Consider the following 15,389-nt stretch of genomic DNA (forward strand, 5'->3'; position numbering starts at 1 on the left):
TCTTGTGTGTCTATTTTTCTTTTCCTCCCTCTGAAACAATTTCCTTCTTCATTATCATAACCAATTTTGTTTTACCCAGAAGTCTCATTTATTCTACCATAAGTCTCTTCTTTCACTGTTTATCGATGAAAAAGCACAGTGAAACAAACAACAAAAACAAAAAGCTCTTTCACCTCTTATAAAACTTCCTGCCAAAAATGTATTTTAGATGTTTACAAGAGTGGTGGAAGAAAGAGCTTAGGAAGCACTCTAAAAGCAAACAAAACACCAGATACTAAAGACTGCCCTGCCAGTAAATTAGAAAACATGATCTATGGTGATAAATTTGGGATTTGGGATTTAATTCATAACTATTATGCAATTAGCCCAACAAGGCCAAGATGTTCTTAAATTGCGTTTCTGACTTCTTACCTGGAGAATTCCAACTATAAACGTTACACTGCCTTGTAGGAAATGTCCATCAACAAAGATCCCAAAGGAAAAGCAGCAACCCAATTTGCCTTTAGTGATTTCACCAACAAACCATGGTCCTGAAAGAGGCAATGAACAAGAAAGGAAGTTAAATAACTATGACTGATTACATACATCATGACATGCATTTACAGAAATAATGAAAAAATATGAGACTAGTCATCTATAAGCATTTATTTGTATAGCTTTTCTTCTTTGCTAATCTCTGTGTTGCACTCAATATCGTAGCTAACCAATTATTTGCTCCTTTGCTCCATATTTCTCTAGATTATAAAATTGCCTGAGTACATGCTATACCTGGAATAGATTCCAGAAACAGATAGGAGTACATTCACAAATTTTAGAAGATTCTATTACAGTAGTAACCTCAATATAAAGCATTAACATTTCCTTTAAGAAGCAAAAAGGTACTCCATAGATACCACAGTTAATTTTCCAGATAACTGAGATTTACTCCTTTACGCAATAAGACTTCAACCACTTTAATCATTCTAAAACACACTTCTTTCTTATAAATATTAATGAATGTATTTTAACCTTTTCTGGCTGACCCACAGTCATTACTTTGTACATCAACTACATACTCAGGGTTAACATGTACAAAGTTTAACTCACTTCTTTATTTTAATTTTTCATCTGCAATGCCAGAATGACTTTTCTCTACCCTGTATTATTATTTACTGCCCCTTCTCAATGTTCAGGCTTCTAGAACTACTATATTGTCAAGAGTGATTAAGGGACAGTCGGATTTCCCTTCTCAAAATGTAATACCATCATTTACTGGTAAGGGTAGATTTCAACTGGGACTTCCCTGGTGGTCCAGTGGTTAAGACTCCATGCTCCCAATGCAGGGGACCCGGGTTCAATCCCTGGTCAGGGAACTAGATCCTGCATGCCACAACTAAAAGATCCCACATGCCACAACGAAGATCCCATGTGCTGCAACTAAGACCCGGTGCAGCCAAATAAATAAATGAATAAATATTAAAAAAAAAAAAAAAAGGGGCTTCCCTGGTGGCGCAGTGGTTGAGAGTCCACCTGCCGATGCAGAGGATGCGGGTTCGTGCCCCGGTCCGGGAGGATCCCACATGCCGCGGAGCGGCTGGGCCCGTGAGCCGTGGCCGCTGAGCCTGCGCGTCGGGAGCCTGTGCTCCGCGGCGGGAGGGGCCACAACAGTGAGAGGCCCGCATACCACAAAAACAAAAACAAAAACAAAAAAAGAGTAGAGTTCAACTTTAAAAAGTCATAGGTAATTTTCTCAGATATATATTATATATACTCCATTAGATACATATTAGTTTTAAAAAGTGTTTCCCCTTTAAGTTTCAACCTTTAAAAATGAAACAACTTCTCCCCTTCTAATGTTTTCCTTTACAGCCAGGAACCAAATCACCTGCTTTGCCTCCTAGTGGAAGACTAGTGTGTAAAACAGCTTCAACCTATCTTCTAACAAGAAAACCAACCTCAAAAGGGGAATCTGGCATAGCTTGTTATACAGAATTGTAAAGGGTCATATTATTTCTTTAACTACTTTCTGTTCTCTGGTGGGAGTTACTAATGAGGAAAGAAAAGTCCAAAGATGGACTAAAAGTAGAAAACATAGACTAAGCAACAAATAGTCTAATCTACTCCTAAATGACTCTTAGTAAGGAACATTAGTAAAAAGCTTTAAAAAGAGACTCACAGTGCTTTCTGCTTCCGTAAGTGACTAAGTGATTTTGTCAGTATTGGGTATAATAATTAATATGAGAGAAGAGCTCAAATGCCTGAACTCACTGCTCATCTCAGTTTCTCTCTTTTTTAAGCTGAGTTTTTAGGAGTCACACGGTAGTAAATAGTCACTCAACTACATACTAGGTATTGTGCTTAATGCTGGGCATAGAGGGGAACAAGATAGACAGGACATCAATGGATATTCTAATGAGGGGAGAGATGATATATACAGAAGATAATCATAAATTCCGATAAAGTAATGAAGGAAATAAAAAGTATGGTGAAATAGAGGATAAAGCTTTAAGGTGGTCAAAGAAGGCTGCTCTGAGGAGATGGCATTGAAGCTGAACTTCTATCTTCTATTAGGTTTCTACCCAAATACTAATTGTCATGGTCCTCTCAGCACCCTTAAGTTAATTTGGCGTTGACTAAATGTCCTTTAAGTTAGGAAAGAACTTTATTTCCCAAGATCATGTCACAGGAAATGACTTATGAAAGAGTGGTGTGCCGGTCATTATGCTCTCAAGAACCTAAATGACTACTGTTAAAATTCTCAGTATATTCTTTGGCAGAATTCTCCACAATCTCAGGTTTCCTAATTGACTTACCCAGCACTGTATAGAGTGTCAGCAACAACACAGAATAGTAGAAGATGCTTATTTTGCTCAAGACATGAAGGGAAAATGAGGTCAAATTTACAAATCCTGGAGGTCCTAAACAGAATAAATTTGAAAAATCCAGTGAACACATGCAAAGTTCAAGTTTTTTATAATATTTTCTAGAAGACTTCCATGGGCATCTACTACATTTTCAGCAAGTCATTTGTTATATGGATGACACCACTTTAAATTCAGAAGTTGGCAGGAATTCTGATAAACCAACTCACTTAGAATTACAGAGGGTAGGAAGGCAAAGCAATGGTGTAGTTGTGACACACACACACAAACACACATATACTCTGTGCTCAAAGGATGATCAAATCCCTGTTTTCCATGAGATTTAGTATCCAAATGTACAAACTTCCAAAAGTTGCATCAAAATATATCAAAGGCCACCACAATGTTCATTGCAGCACCATTCACAATAGCCAAGACATAGAAGCAACCTAAACGTCCACTGACAGAGGAATGGATAAAGATGTGGTACATATATAATGGAATATTACTCAGCCATAAAAAAGAACAAAATAATACCGTTTGCAGCAACATGGATGGACCTAGAGATTATCATACTAAGTGAAGTAATTCAGACAGAAAAAGACAAATATCATATCACTCATATGTGCAATCTAATTTTTAAAAAATGAACTTATTTACAAAACAGAAACAGACTTACAGATGTTGAAAACAAATTTATGGTTACCAAAGGGGAAACGTGGGGTGAGGGATAAATCAGGAGCTTGGGATTAACATACACACACTACTATATATAAGATAGATAACCAACAAGGGCCTACTGTATAGCACAGGGAACTCTACTCAATATTCTGTAAAACCTATATGAGAAAAGAATCTGAGAAAGAATGAATATACATATATGTATAACTGAATCACTTTGCTGTACACCTGAAACTAACACAATATTGTAAATCAACTATACTCCAATAAAATTTTCTAAAAACTATATATATATAGTACTATATATACTATATATATCAAAGGCATATCAAACAAATGTCAAAATTTAATCTTGGGCTTCCCTGGTGGCACAGTGGTTGAGAGTCCGCCTGCCGATGCAGGGGACACAGGTTCGTGCCCCAGTCCGGGAAGATCCCACACGCCGCGGAGCGGCTGCGCCTGTGAGCCATGACCGCTGAGCCTGCGTGTCCGGAGCCTGGGCTCCGCAACGGGAGAGGCCACAACAGCGAGAGGCCCGTGTACCGCAAAAAAAAAAAAAAAAAAAAAAATCTTAACTGTGAGTATCTGTCCAAATATTCCTTTCCCATATATGATACAGCTCTTAACTCACAGCTATCCTCTTACTCCAACTGAAAGGGATCCGCAAAACTCCAAATTAGCATCTCTTAAAGGGAATTCCCTGGTGGTCCAGTGGTTAGCACTCTGCACTATCACTGACGAGGGCCCAGGTTCATTCCCTGGTCAGAAAACTAAGATCCCACAAGCTGTGTGGTGCGGCAAACACACACACACAATACAGTGCCAGAAAGCCCAAGCATAAGGGCTTCATTCTGCAGCCACAGAATAAAGCATCACAGTTCCTCAACCCCAGCCAGCCATTTCACTCATCTGCAGCCGATCATACACTGGTTAGCAGAAGACTATGATGGCAAGCTCAGTACACACTGAGCAATGCTAGAGGTGAACTATTCAAAGGTTTAAAAGACTGGCTCCAGTGAAAGACAGCCTGATGTAAGTTAAATAGCACGTCTTCCCTAATAGGCCAGCATATTCATTTTATACTCATAACACTGTTCAGCCTGACAGTTAATTTCAGACAAAGCCTGATAACGCATGGCCTTTCTCACTTTGTGTGTTTCATACTTGCTACTCATTCATCTCTCAGCTTCTTTCTTGTTCTAGTCTGGTACTTCTCAAAGTATTAATCTACATATCCACCTATAGTAATTATTATTTATTATAAATACATCATTTTTAGCCTTAGAGGCAGCTATGCTTTAAACTTTAAGCAATGATTCTCTACTTTGGCTACACATTAGAATAACCTGAGGGAACTTTTAGTAAATACTCATGCCCAGGTCTCACCCTCCAGAGATTCTGACTTAATTGGCCTGGGGAAGAGGGGAGCTGGGACAGCAACCCAGGTGATTCTAGGCAGCAGGACTGAAAATACTGCTTTAGACAGAGCCGTGCTTCTCAGCCCTGACTGCACATTGGAATCATCTGGGGTGCTTTAAAAAATACTGATGCTTAGGTCCTACCCCCAGAGATTCTATGTAAACACTGAGGGTGCTGTGTAGACACTGAGATGTTAAAAAGTTCCCCAGGAGATTCTAAGGTGTAGTCAAAGTTGATAAGTGTTGTTTAAAGAAAAAAACTAACCTGGGGTCAGTCTCTTATTAGCTATGAGACATTGGACAGCCTACATAACCCCTGCAGTCCTTAGTCTTCCAATCTTTAAAATGGGGACAATAATACCTACCTCACAGGATTGTTGTAAGGATTAAGTGAGATAATGTAGGTAAAAATATGTTGTAAATTTTAAACAACTATACAAAAATACTGGTATTCCCACATGAAGCTGGGGCCTCCCTCAAATATTTATTTATTTATACTGTGGGCAAGAAAATATATGTGTGCAATAATGCTTCTTGAAATTTTTCATAGAATTTAAAAATATATATATAAGCAGACAAACATTCAGTAGGATATGTATACTACCTATTCAGTTCATCATTTTACTGTTTAACCTTTACTACAGTGCTCACTTCCCCCACAATCAGTTCCTGATCCCAGGGACTTCATCCAAGCCAAGAAGGGATAATGAACATTTAATTCAACAAGTATTTATTGTCTGTAATGCACAAACTGGGTGCCGTGGAAAAGAGAAAAGAAGTAGAAAACAAGAGCTCCTATATTGAGGAAATTACAGTCTGATTGAAGAGAAAATGTATATACATTTGAAGTGGTAATGTAAAACAAGGTCATTGGCTAGTTAAATACAGAATTAATCCTCAGGAAGGACTGTTAGGATTCAGAGAAGCAAGCGCTCATTATGACCTAGAATGGCTGGAGAAAATGGTATGGAAAAGAGGGTTTGAGGTGAGCATGGTAGCTTGAAGGATGCACCTCACAGAGCTCAGGCAAAGATAATTTGCATTGATATTTATCACTTGGTAATAGTGAGGACATTATGGGATACGCTAAAGTAAAGTCTTCTAAGATTAAGGAACCATGGTGACTAACCTTTATGCTCTGGATATGCTCGATAACGAAAAGTAATGAGAATGATGAGCTGGATCAGCACAATCATCACAAAAAGGACCCGGGCCTGCAGAGAAATAGATATTCACGTGACATACATACATGGATACAGCTTCAGTTTTTTTAAATGGCCTAATTAACAAAAATGGAAATGACATCATTAGCAGAAATGACTATATGAGAAAAATATACAGTCAAAGAGAATTGAACATCTGACCCACCAAAAAAGATAATTGTAAGTTGCCTCAGCATTATTCTTGCAAGGTTTGGATATGATACCTGGACCAATGTTGAAACTAAGTGATTTCATACAGTTATGTAAAGTGATCAAATAAAACTAGTCTACTTTCATTGTACTAGGATAAGTATAATTTGTACTGTTTTATTTAAAGTTGTATAGGAGTGAAAAAAACACAACAGTACACAGTACACTGCAGGCTGAGTGAACAGAGACTGCATTTCCTTATGCTTTCTCTATCAAGAAGTCACTCACTTGGAGATTAATTCACAGTAAAGAGACATTTTATCTAGGTTCTTGTTTCTCAAAGTATGGGCCCCAGATCATCTTTGGAATCACCTTCAGCCTGTTGGGAATGCAGAATCTCAGGCCCCATCTCAGCCCTACTAATCAGAATCTGCCTCTTATTAACATTCCCAGGTGATTCATAAGTACACCAAAGTTTCCAAAGCCTGATCTAGGCGACCATTAAAAATTCCCAAAAGAAAAATAAATGACACAAAAAGATTTGTAAAAATGAGATGCAAACGCCCATTAGTCATGTTTTTTAAAAGTCCAATCACACAAGTAACAAAAGTAAATTAAAATAATAAGGAATTCACATTTTAAGTACGTGAAGATATATACTAAGGTATCTCTGGAAGATGAAATTAAAGGGGGTTTAAATTTTCTTCTGAACATTGTAGTGTATTTTATGTCAATGCCCAGGATAGGGAGATCTGAGGAAAATAAAGTGTAAATTGCCAGAGCTTCTCTGAAAGACAGCTTGACAATGTATATTTAAAAAAAACAAACCCATTTATTCATTCAAGAAATATTTATTTGAGGGCCTACTTGTGTTAGGCATATCAAAAAGACAAAGATCTCTGCCCTCATGGGGCTTATATTTTAATGAGGGGGGACAGACCAAAAACAATGAATATAATAAATAATTTAAAATTTTGGGTAATTATATAATAAATAAATGAAGTATATAGAATAACGTGTCCACTCTTTGATCCAACAATTCATTTCCAGAAATTTCCAAAAAAACTAATATGTACGACTCACAGACTTAGAAAACAAACCAGGGGTGAAGGGTGGGGGGAAGGGAAAGTTAGGGAGTTTGCGATTGACATGTACACACTGTTATATTTTAAATGGATAACCAGGGACTTCCCTGGTGGCGCAGTGGTTAAGACTCCACGCTCCCAATGCAGGGGGCCAGGGTTCAATCCCTGGTCAGGGAACTAGATCCCACATGCAATGCTGCAACTAAGAGTTCACATGCCACAACTAAGGAGCCGACGAGCCACAACTAAGGAGGCCACCTGCTACAACTAAGACCCACTGCAACCATAATAAGTTAAACCATAATAAATTAAATAAATAAATATTAAAAGAAATAAAATAAAATGGATAACAAGGACCTCTACTATTCAGCACAGGGAACTCTGCTCAATATTATGTAACAACCTAAATGGGAAAAGAATTTGAAAAAGGATAGATACATGCATATGTATAACTGAATCACTTTGCTGCATACCTGAAACTATCACAACATTGTCAACTATACTCCAGTATAAAATAAAAAGTTTAAGAAAAAAAACTAGTATGTGCAAAAACTTAGTTATAAGCAGTATTTTTATAGTAGAAGGAAAAATTGGAAACAAATGTCCAACAAAAGGGAAAGAGTAAAATAAATTAAGATGTATCTATGACAATATAATGCAGCCAATAAGCATCATTTGTAAAATAAATGTGATGTGAGAAAACAGTCAAATTCCTCAGTGGAAAAAATCAGACAGAAAAAAGAGAATGAAAAGTATATTACCATTTTATATTAAAAACTCATATCTTAATGTAAATAAGAGAAAAATAAATAGAGAGTATCATAACGAGAAATACAATGACTATAATGGCTAGTGTGATAAAAGAATGATGTGGGGCTGATTGTACTTTATTTCTAAATTTTCCAAGTTTTCTATATTAAGCATGTATTATTTATGTAGGAAGAAATATTATTTTTGAAAGATCCCAATCCAATTTAGCACAGTCCCTATAATTCCCTTAGTTATCCTTGTTTTATGGCACTAGGTAGAACTAGGTCCCAAAACAGGTATTATATGTCCCTGCCTCCACTTCAAAATCACTGTATTCTTCTAGACAAGCAACTAAACTTTTAATTTTATAAGGTTCCACTTTCTCATCACATGATTATTATATTATTTATGACTTTGGACCTACCACATTAAAAACACACATAACACTTAGTTGAATTTACTCACCACAATACAATGGTCAGTAAGGAGAATAAATGATGCCAGAGGATCAAACCTGAGGTGAATGTCCTCTCGAGCAGAAAATATGTGGTGAACACTCTTACTTCTTCCAGCAGAGTCCTAGTTATAAGCACAGCAGAGAAGCAACCCTCATGTACAAATACGTACAATGTTCCAAGATTAAGTTTCCAATAACTTTTGTCAGTTATCTCAGAATAAGCAATATTTTTTTCATTTACTTTTGATTCTTCCTATAAGCACTTTAAATAAAACTTCTTTTAAACCCTGTAATTCTAGATTTGAACTGGAAATATCAGCATGTATTACAATGTATTCTCTCTTTTAAAAAAAAGAAATCTGTATTTCCCTCTGTTTACTGAAAAGGCCTAAAAATAATAATGAACTCAACAACAATGAGCTAGCTGGGCTAGTGCCCAGATTTTGGTCTCAAAATAAAACTTATCACTACAAGAAACCAGTGCTCTTTAGAGAAATAGGTGATTCCAGTTCTTGAGTAAGAAATGCAAAAGAACTTGAAACATCTACCAGAAAGCAAGAAAACTAACAGGGACTACAGGGATTGTATCAAAGGACTTAGTGGCCAACTTGGAGAGGCTCCCACTAGTCAAACAATTGAGCATCAAAAAGAATAAATGCAATGGATTGAAACATACCAAATATATATATTTTTTAACTATGAATTAATAATGATACTAGAAGACTCATTTAGTTACCTTTGGCAGAAGCTAGAGAAGTAACCCATTACTTTGAAAACTGGTTTAGAACAGGAAAGGTGGAGGAAGAATGAAGACTTTTCTTGCCTTTCCTGTATGAACTCTATATCTCGGTACCAAATAGATGAGGCAAGTTTTTTCTTTGTGGAACTATTCTAATTAATACTCCTATAATTAGGAGTGGTAATTTGAATATCACCATTTTATAACTCTGATGAAATAATGGATCTAGACTGAGATTATCAGTAAGTGCTAATCCCTCAGTGAAAAGCTGGTTGAGTACTGAAAAGCTGAATGGAGGATAAGCCTGCAGTGTGCCGGTACTGGCTTGATTGACCCACAAGGGCCAACTGCTACATATTCAGGAATTTTGCAGACCAGCTGATGTGTCAGTAGCTTAAAACCAGCTACAGGAGGAATATTTATACTATGGAAATTGGTATAAATCAGGGAGACGCTACAAATCAGGGTCCTCCCTTCAAACCTGCCCCAAGCTGGTTGTTAAATATTTACCAGCATACCACTGGGTAGGGTCAACAATATCTGCATACATTGATCAATCTTAACATTATTAAAAGAGAGACAACCAGATACTATAGGCTTCTGATAAAAGCATAAAACACCAAGTGAAGTATTCCTGCCAAAAAACAGACTCAGATCTGATCTAACCTCAAATCTAACTACAGTAATAGAAACTAGATGGGGTAGAAGAACATGCTATATAACACATGGATATAAACAGCAAAAATCCAGAGTACAGAAACAGTACAGGATAAAAGATCCAGTTTCCAAAGCAAACAAATTGAAAGGGGAAAAAAAAAGGAGGGCGGAGAGGGAACCTATAGGTTAAAAGACACTGAAGAGACAATCACCTAAATGCAATATTTGAGCCTTGTTTGGATTCTTATTTGAACCAACCAAATGCAATTATATGTGACAAAATAAGAAAACTGAACACTAGCTGGATAGTTTGATATTAAGGAATTACTGTTAATTGTTCAGGTGTGATATGGTACTATGGTTACGTTTTTTTAAAATAGCTCTTATCTTTTAGAGATATATGCTGTCATATTTACACAGATGAAATGACATCGTGGTACAGGGAGGAGAGAAGTGGATGGGGTGCAGATGAAATAAGACTGGTCAAAAGTTGATAATCTTTGAAGTTGGGTGAAGGATACGTGGAGATTTATTATAGTATTATCTCTTTCATATATTTTAAAAATTCCTCATCATAAAATTTTTAAAATAGCAAAAAGAACTTGTACTGGTGTTTATCAAACTTTTATTGCTCAAATGTTCTTACTCTGAATGACAAGTTCTTAGGTTTTTTTTTTAAGTTCTTGTTTTAAAGCAGAGATTTTCTTTAATTTTGAGATATAGAGATTTCTAGAGTTTGCTCTTTAAATTGGCAAAGGAGGCACAATAATTTTAAATTCTGGTTCTCAAACTTTAATGCACATCAGAATCACCTGGAGGACTGTCAAAACAGATGGCTGGGTTCCATCTCCAGAGTTTCTGATACATAGGTGTGGGATGGGATTTCTAACAAGTTCCTAGGTGATGCTGATGCTACTACTTCAGAAACCACACTGAGAACTGATCTAAAGGTCCAGTTGGTACTAGGCTGCCCAGAACTTTACAGATATTCAATAAATACAGTGAATAGGTAAAATATAAGATAATAAATCGATGTCTTCTCCCATGAATTTTTCTTTCAGACTTGTCTATGGTATACTGTATTTAAAAGGACAGAACTTTCTCACTGATGAATGAGGGGACAGGTTCCCTGTTTAATATTCAGTAGACTAATTTTTTAAAGTTATACTCATAGACATAAAACAGATCAGTGGTTGCCTGGAAATGAGGGTGGAGGGAAGGCAGTTGCAAAGGGACATAAGAAAACTTTTGAGGGTGATAGATCATATTGATTGTAGAAATGGTTTTAAGGATGTATAAGAAAGTCAAAACACACAAAATTGTACTCTTTAAATATATGGAGTTTTTTAATATAAATTCTACCTCAATAACGTAAGAAATGTTAAACATATAAAAAGTATATGTGATTTCACATTTTTACTAAGGATTCAACTAAGCAGGCAGACAGGTTCAAGAAATGTGAGCTATGGTTTCTTCCTCATAAAACTACAAAAGCTGGGGTTCGGAAGCAATCCAAAGGTTTGGAAGTTCCCCATTCCAACAGTGAGCAGGTCTCCTACGGTCGCTCCTACTTCTTCCCCATGACTGTAAAGATAGGGAACAATTTATTCTATGTGCACTTGTACCTTCAAGTCTTTCTTCTTTTTTTTTTTTTTTTTTGCAGTACGCAGGCCTCTCACTGCACCACCAGGGAAGCCCTTCAAGTCTTTTTAAAATGAGCCAACTTCTAATATGAAAGACATTAAGGAGTTCATCCCCAGGAGTCCCTCCTTCCACTTTCTACCCATGAGTGTCTTCTTCCTCCTAAGCAGAACACTTCAAAGATGGGTGGTACTGGGCTTCCCTGGTGGTGCAGTGATTGAGAGTCTGCCTGCCGATGCGGGGGACATGCGTTCGTGCCCGGGTCCGGGAAGATCCCACATGCCGCGGAACAGCTGGGCCCTGTGAGCCATGGCCGCAGGGCCTGCGCGTCCGGAGCCTGTGCTCCACAACGGGAGAGGCCACAACAGTGAGAGGCCCGCGTACCCCCCCCCCAAAAAAAAAAGATGGGTGGTACTGCAAAGTGCCTTCTCTCGTTTCCTCATCTATGAATTGGGGATAAAACTACCCACCACATAAGATTGTTATACAGATTTCATAAAAAATTCTAAGTGTCTGGCATCTCCTTAGAAGAAGCTCAGTAAATAGCTCCTTCCTGCTCTAAACCCTTCTCTGTGACACATACAAAAAAGATAATGAAAATAATCACATGTGTTTTCTGAAGGATTACTTGATAATCTTCAAACCAAGACTTAACATTAGAAGATTAAATAGTTTAAAACTTCATCAAATCATAAAGTTGTAGAAATTGACAGATTTTTTTTTCCAGAAACTAATTTTTTAGCAGTCTATCCCCTAAAGTGTTTCAAATTGTTGATGAAACTGCTCTATTTTGGTGATGATGATCACTTTCTACTCTGGCAGGTCTAGTGAATTAAATGCTCCCCAAGCTGAATCAGAAAAGGGACAGGCAGACAGTTACTGCATGTACTATCAATGCCCACTCCCCAAACAAAAAATCCCTTTGATGGATGCCTTAAAAATTATTTATCCTAGAGCTTTCAAAATAGTGACACAATTTCCTATACTTGGAGACAGCAATCAAAGGCGTGGATATGTAAATATTATGTTTTCTGACTTATTCTATTATCTTCAGGAATATTGGGGAATGTGCTCCCATTATTAAAAGATTCTGGCCAAAGTTGGAAGAAAACAGAACAATGATTCCCTGGGGATAAAAAGAGGGGACTATAGCCAGTAGTTGCACACTCATGTCCTCTGCCCAGTTTTTAGTCTAAAAGTAGAATTATTCCTGAGTGTCCATTTTCAGAACATACTAAATCCAGTGTATTCAAATTTTTTATTAACTTAGTTTCATCTTATCAATTGACAAAAACAAAAACAAAACAAAAAACAAATCGGAGTTCAATGTGGTTACAGCCTAATCATTCACATAGCAAGTTGAAAATTACTAACTTACCTGGACGATTACTTCTATGTTATGTGTCCTATTATTGTAGTTTCTTGGATTCCACTTTAGTATGAAAATAGGACCAGACAAATGACTAGCTTGCCCTAAATGAACTCCATCAATCTTAACTGCGACTGAAGTAATGGAAGATAAGGAAAACACCAAGACTCTAAAATGAGAGCATAAATGCATGGTTTTAGGTATCTGGCATTGTTTTTATAAAGAAGAATAACCCTATTATAACCTGAAAAGATGTAAGTACAGTTGGCCTTCCGTTGGTTGATCTGCGAGTTACTGGGATGTGGAACCTGTGGTTTCTACCAACCATGGATCGAAAATATTCAGAAAAGAAAAATTTCAAGAAAGTTCCCAAAAGCAAAACTTTAATTTGCCTCTCGCCAGCAACTATTTACATAGCAGTTACATTGTGTTAGGTATTATAAGTAATCTAGGTATGATTTAAAGTATAGGGAGGATGTGCATAGGTTATATGCAAATACTACACCAGTTTATATAAAGGACTTGAGCATCTGTACACTTTGGTATTCCCAGGGGGTCCTGGAACCAATCCCCCAGAGATACCGAGGGACAACGGTAAGGCAGACCATTACATTGTACAAATGTTCATATGACACTCTTCATATGATCTGGTTTCTTTCTAAATGGTGGCTTCTGGAGTTGTATAATTCAGCCAACCTGAATTGGTGAGAAATTAGAAACTATTCTAAATCTAAATCTGATATCCAGCTCCTATCAAGAAACCTGACCAAGAGATGTATGTTCCACTTACCTAGTGATCAAAAGAAATAAATTAAAGCATATTGGTACCCTTTTTTTCCAGAATAATTAGTAAATTTTTTTAAAAGTACAATATCCAATAATGATAAGAGTGCTGTGAAACTGGCACTCGTATTGCTTGGTAACATTATAAATTAGTATCTGTTTTAAAAAGTAATCAGGTACCTTGTGCACTGCTGGTGGGAATGTGAAATGGCGCAGCCACTGTGGAAAACAATGTGGAGGTTCCTCAGAAAATTAAACATAGAATTACCACATGATCTAGCAATCCCACTTCTGAATATATACCCAAAGAACTGAAAGCAGGGACTGGAACACATACTTGTACACCCATGTTCATAGCAGCATTATTTACAGTAGTGAAAAGGCAGAAGCAAAAATGTCTATCAACAGATGAATGGATAAACAAAATGTAGTGTATATACGCAATGAAACAGTGAATACTCAGCCTTAAAAAGCAAGGCAATTCTGAAACATGCTTCAAAATGGATGAGGACATTATGCTAAATGAAAGAAAGCCAGTCACAAAATGACAAATACTGTATGATTCTCCTATGAGGTACCTAGAGTTGTCAAATTCATAGAGACAGAAAGTAGAATTGGTGGTTGCCAGGGGCTGGGGGGAGGGGGAATAGGGAGTTAGTGTTCAATGGGTACAGAGTTGCAGTTTTGGAAGCTGAAAAAAATGGTGATGATGGTTGCACAACAATATAAAGGTATTTATTGCCACTAAAAATGCTTAACATGGTAAATTTTATGTTATGTATATTTTACCACAATTTTCTGAAAAAGAATAATGATTTTAGTTGCAAAAAAAAAAGTAATCAGGCAATCTTTATCAACAGTCACAAAGGAATTCAAACTATTTCACCTAGAATCCTATTTCCAGAACTCTATCTAAAGCAATTATTCAAATGAAGGAAGAATCTATATGCATCAGATGTTCATCCTCAAATTAGAAAAAAATCTGAAAGTTCACCAATAAGATAGGAAAATGGTTAAACTGTGGTCCATTCTCTCTGTTGACAGAAAAAAAATAGCAATTAGAATACACTGTGCCCTGTGATTACGACTGTGTAAATACAGGCCTGAAAGAGAATGCCTGAGAAGGAAAACTCATGTTAATAATAGTTCTATTGGGGTATGGGGGGGGAGTGGGACAGGGATACACATATAATCCCATTACTCTATTTTCCAAAAGTTATGTTGTACTACTTTTCAAAATAAAATTTAAAAGAGTATATTAAAACAAGTGCCCTTATGTTTGCAAAAGGTTATGTCTCTTTGCAAAAGGAATGTTAATGTCTCATTAAGATTCTATTTAATACTACTCAGCCATAAAAAAGAACGAAATAATGCCATCTGCGGCAACATGGATTCAACTAGAGATTACCATACTAAGTGAAGTTAGAAAGACAAATACCATATAGTATCACTTATATATGGAATCTAAAATATGACACAAATTAACCTATCCATGAAACAGCAACAGATCAGGGACATAGAAAATAGACTGGTGGTTGCCAAGGGGGAGGGGGTGGGGGAGGGAAGGACTGGGAGTTTGGGATTAGCAGATGCAAACTGTTATATATGGGATGGGTA

The 15,389-nt window shown here is 36.8% G+C and overlaps 1 protein-coding gene across 7 annotated transcripts in view; it reads right to left on the minus strand.

Annotated features, from left to right (window-relative positions):
* The window catches only part of TMEM62 (transmembrane protein 62), a 78,259-nt gene that overhangs the window by 2,831 nt on the left and 60,039 nt on the right, over positions 1 to 15,389 (minus strand). For 4 of the 7 annotated variants that reach the window (XM_022587312.3, XM_022587315.3, XM_022587316.3 and 1 more), the window contains 6 exons: positions 13,953 to 13,991; positions 12,999 to 13,158; positions 8,592 to 8,705; positions 6,069 to 6,153; positions 2,793 to 2,897; positions 412 to 530 (listed from right to left, as the gene is read on the minus strand). In XM_022587312.3, the coding sequence (XP_022443020.2) occupies positions 412 to 530; positions 2,793 to 2,897; positions 6,069 to 6,153; positions 8,592 to 8,705; positions 12,999 to 13,158; positions 13,953 to 13,991 (622 nt within the window). Of the gene's footprint in view, positions 1 to 411; positions 531 to 2,792; positions 2,898 to 6,068; positions 6,154 to 8,591; positions 8,706 to 12,998; positions 13,159 to 13,952; positions 14,016 to 15,389 lie in introns of all 7 variants that reach the window. The other 3 variants (XM_022587313.3, XM_022587317.3, XM_089907332.1) reach the window with 2 other exon arrangements.

This window comes from Delphinapterus leucas, chromosome 2 (genome assembly GCF_059928025.1).
Source record: "Delphinapterus leucas isolate spDelLeu-1000000601 "Yukka" chromosome 2, BTC_Dleu_Yukka2, whole genome shotgun sequence".
Lineage (NCBI taxonomy): Eukaryota > Metazoa > Chordata > Mammalia > Artiodactyla > Monodontidae > Delphinapterus > Delphinapterus leucas.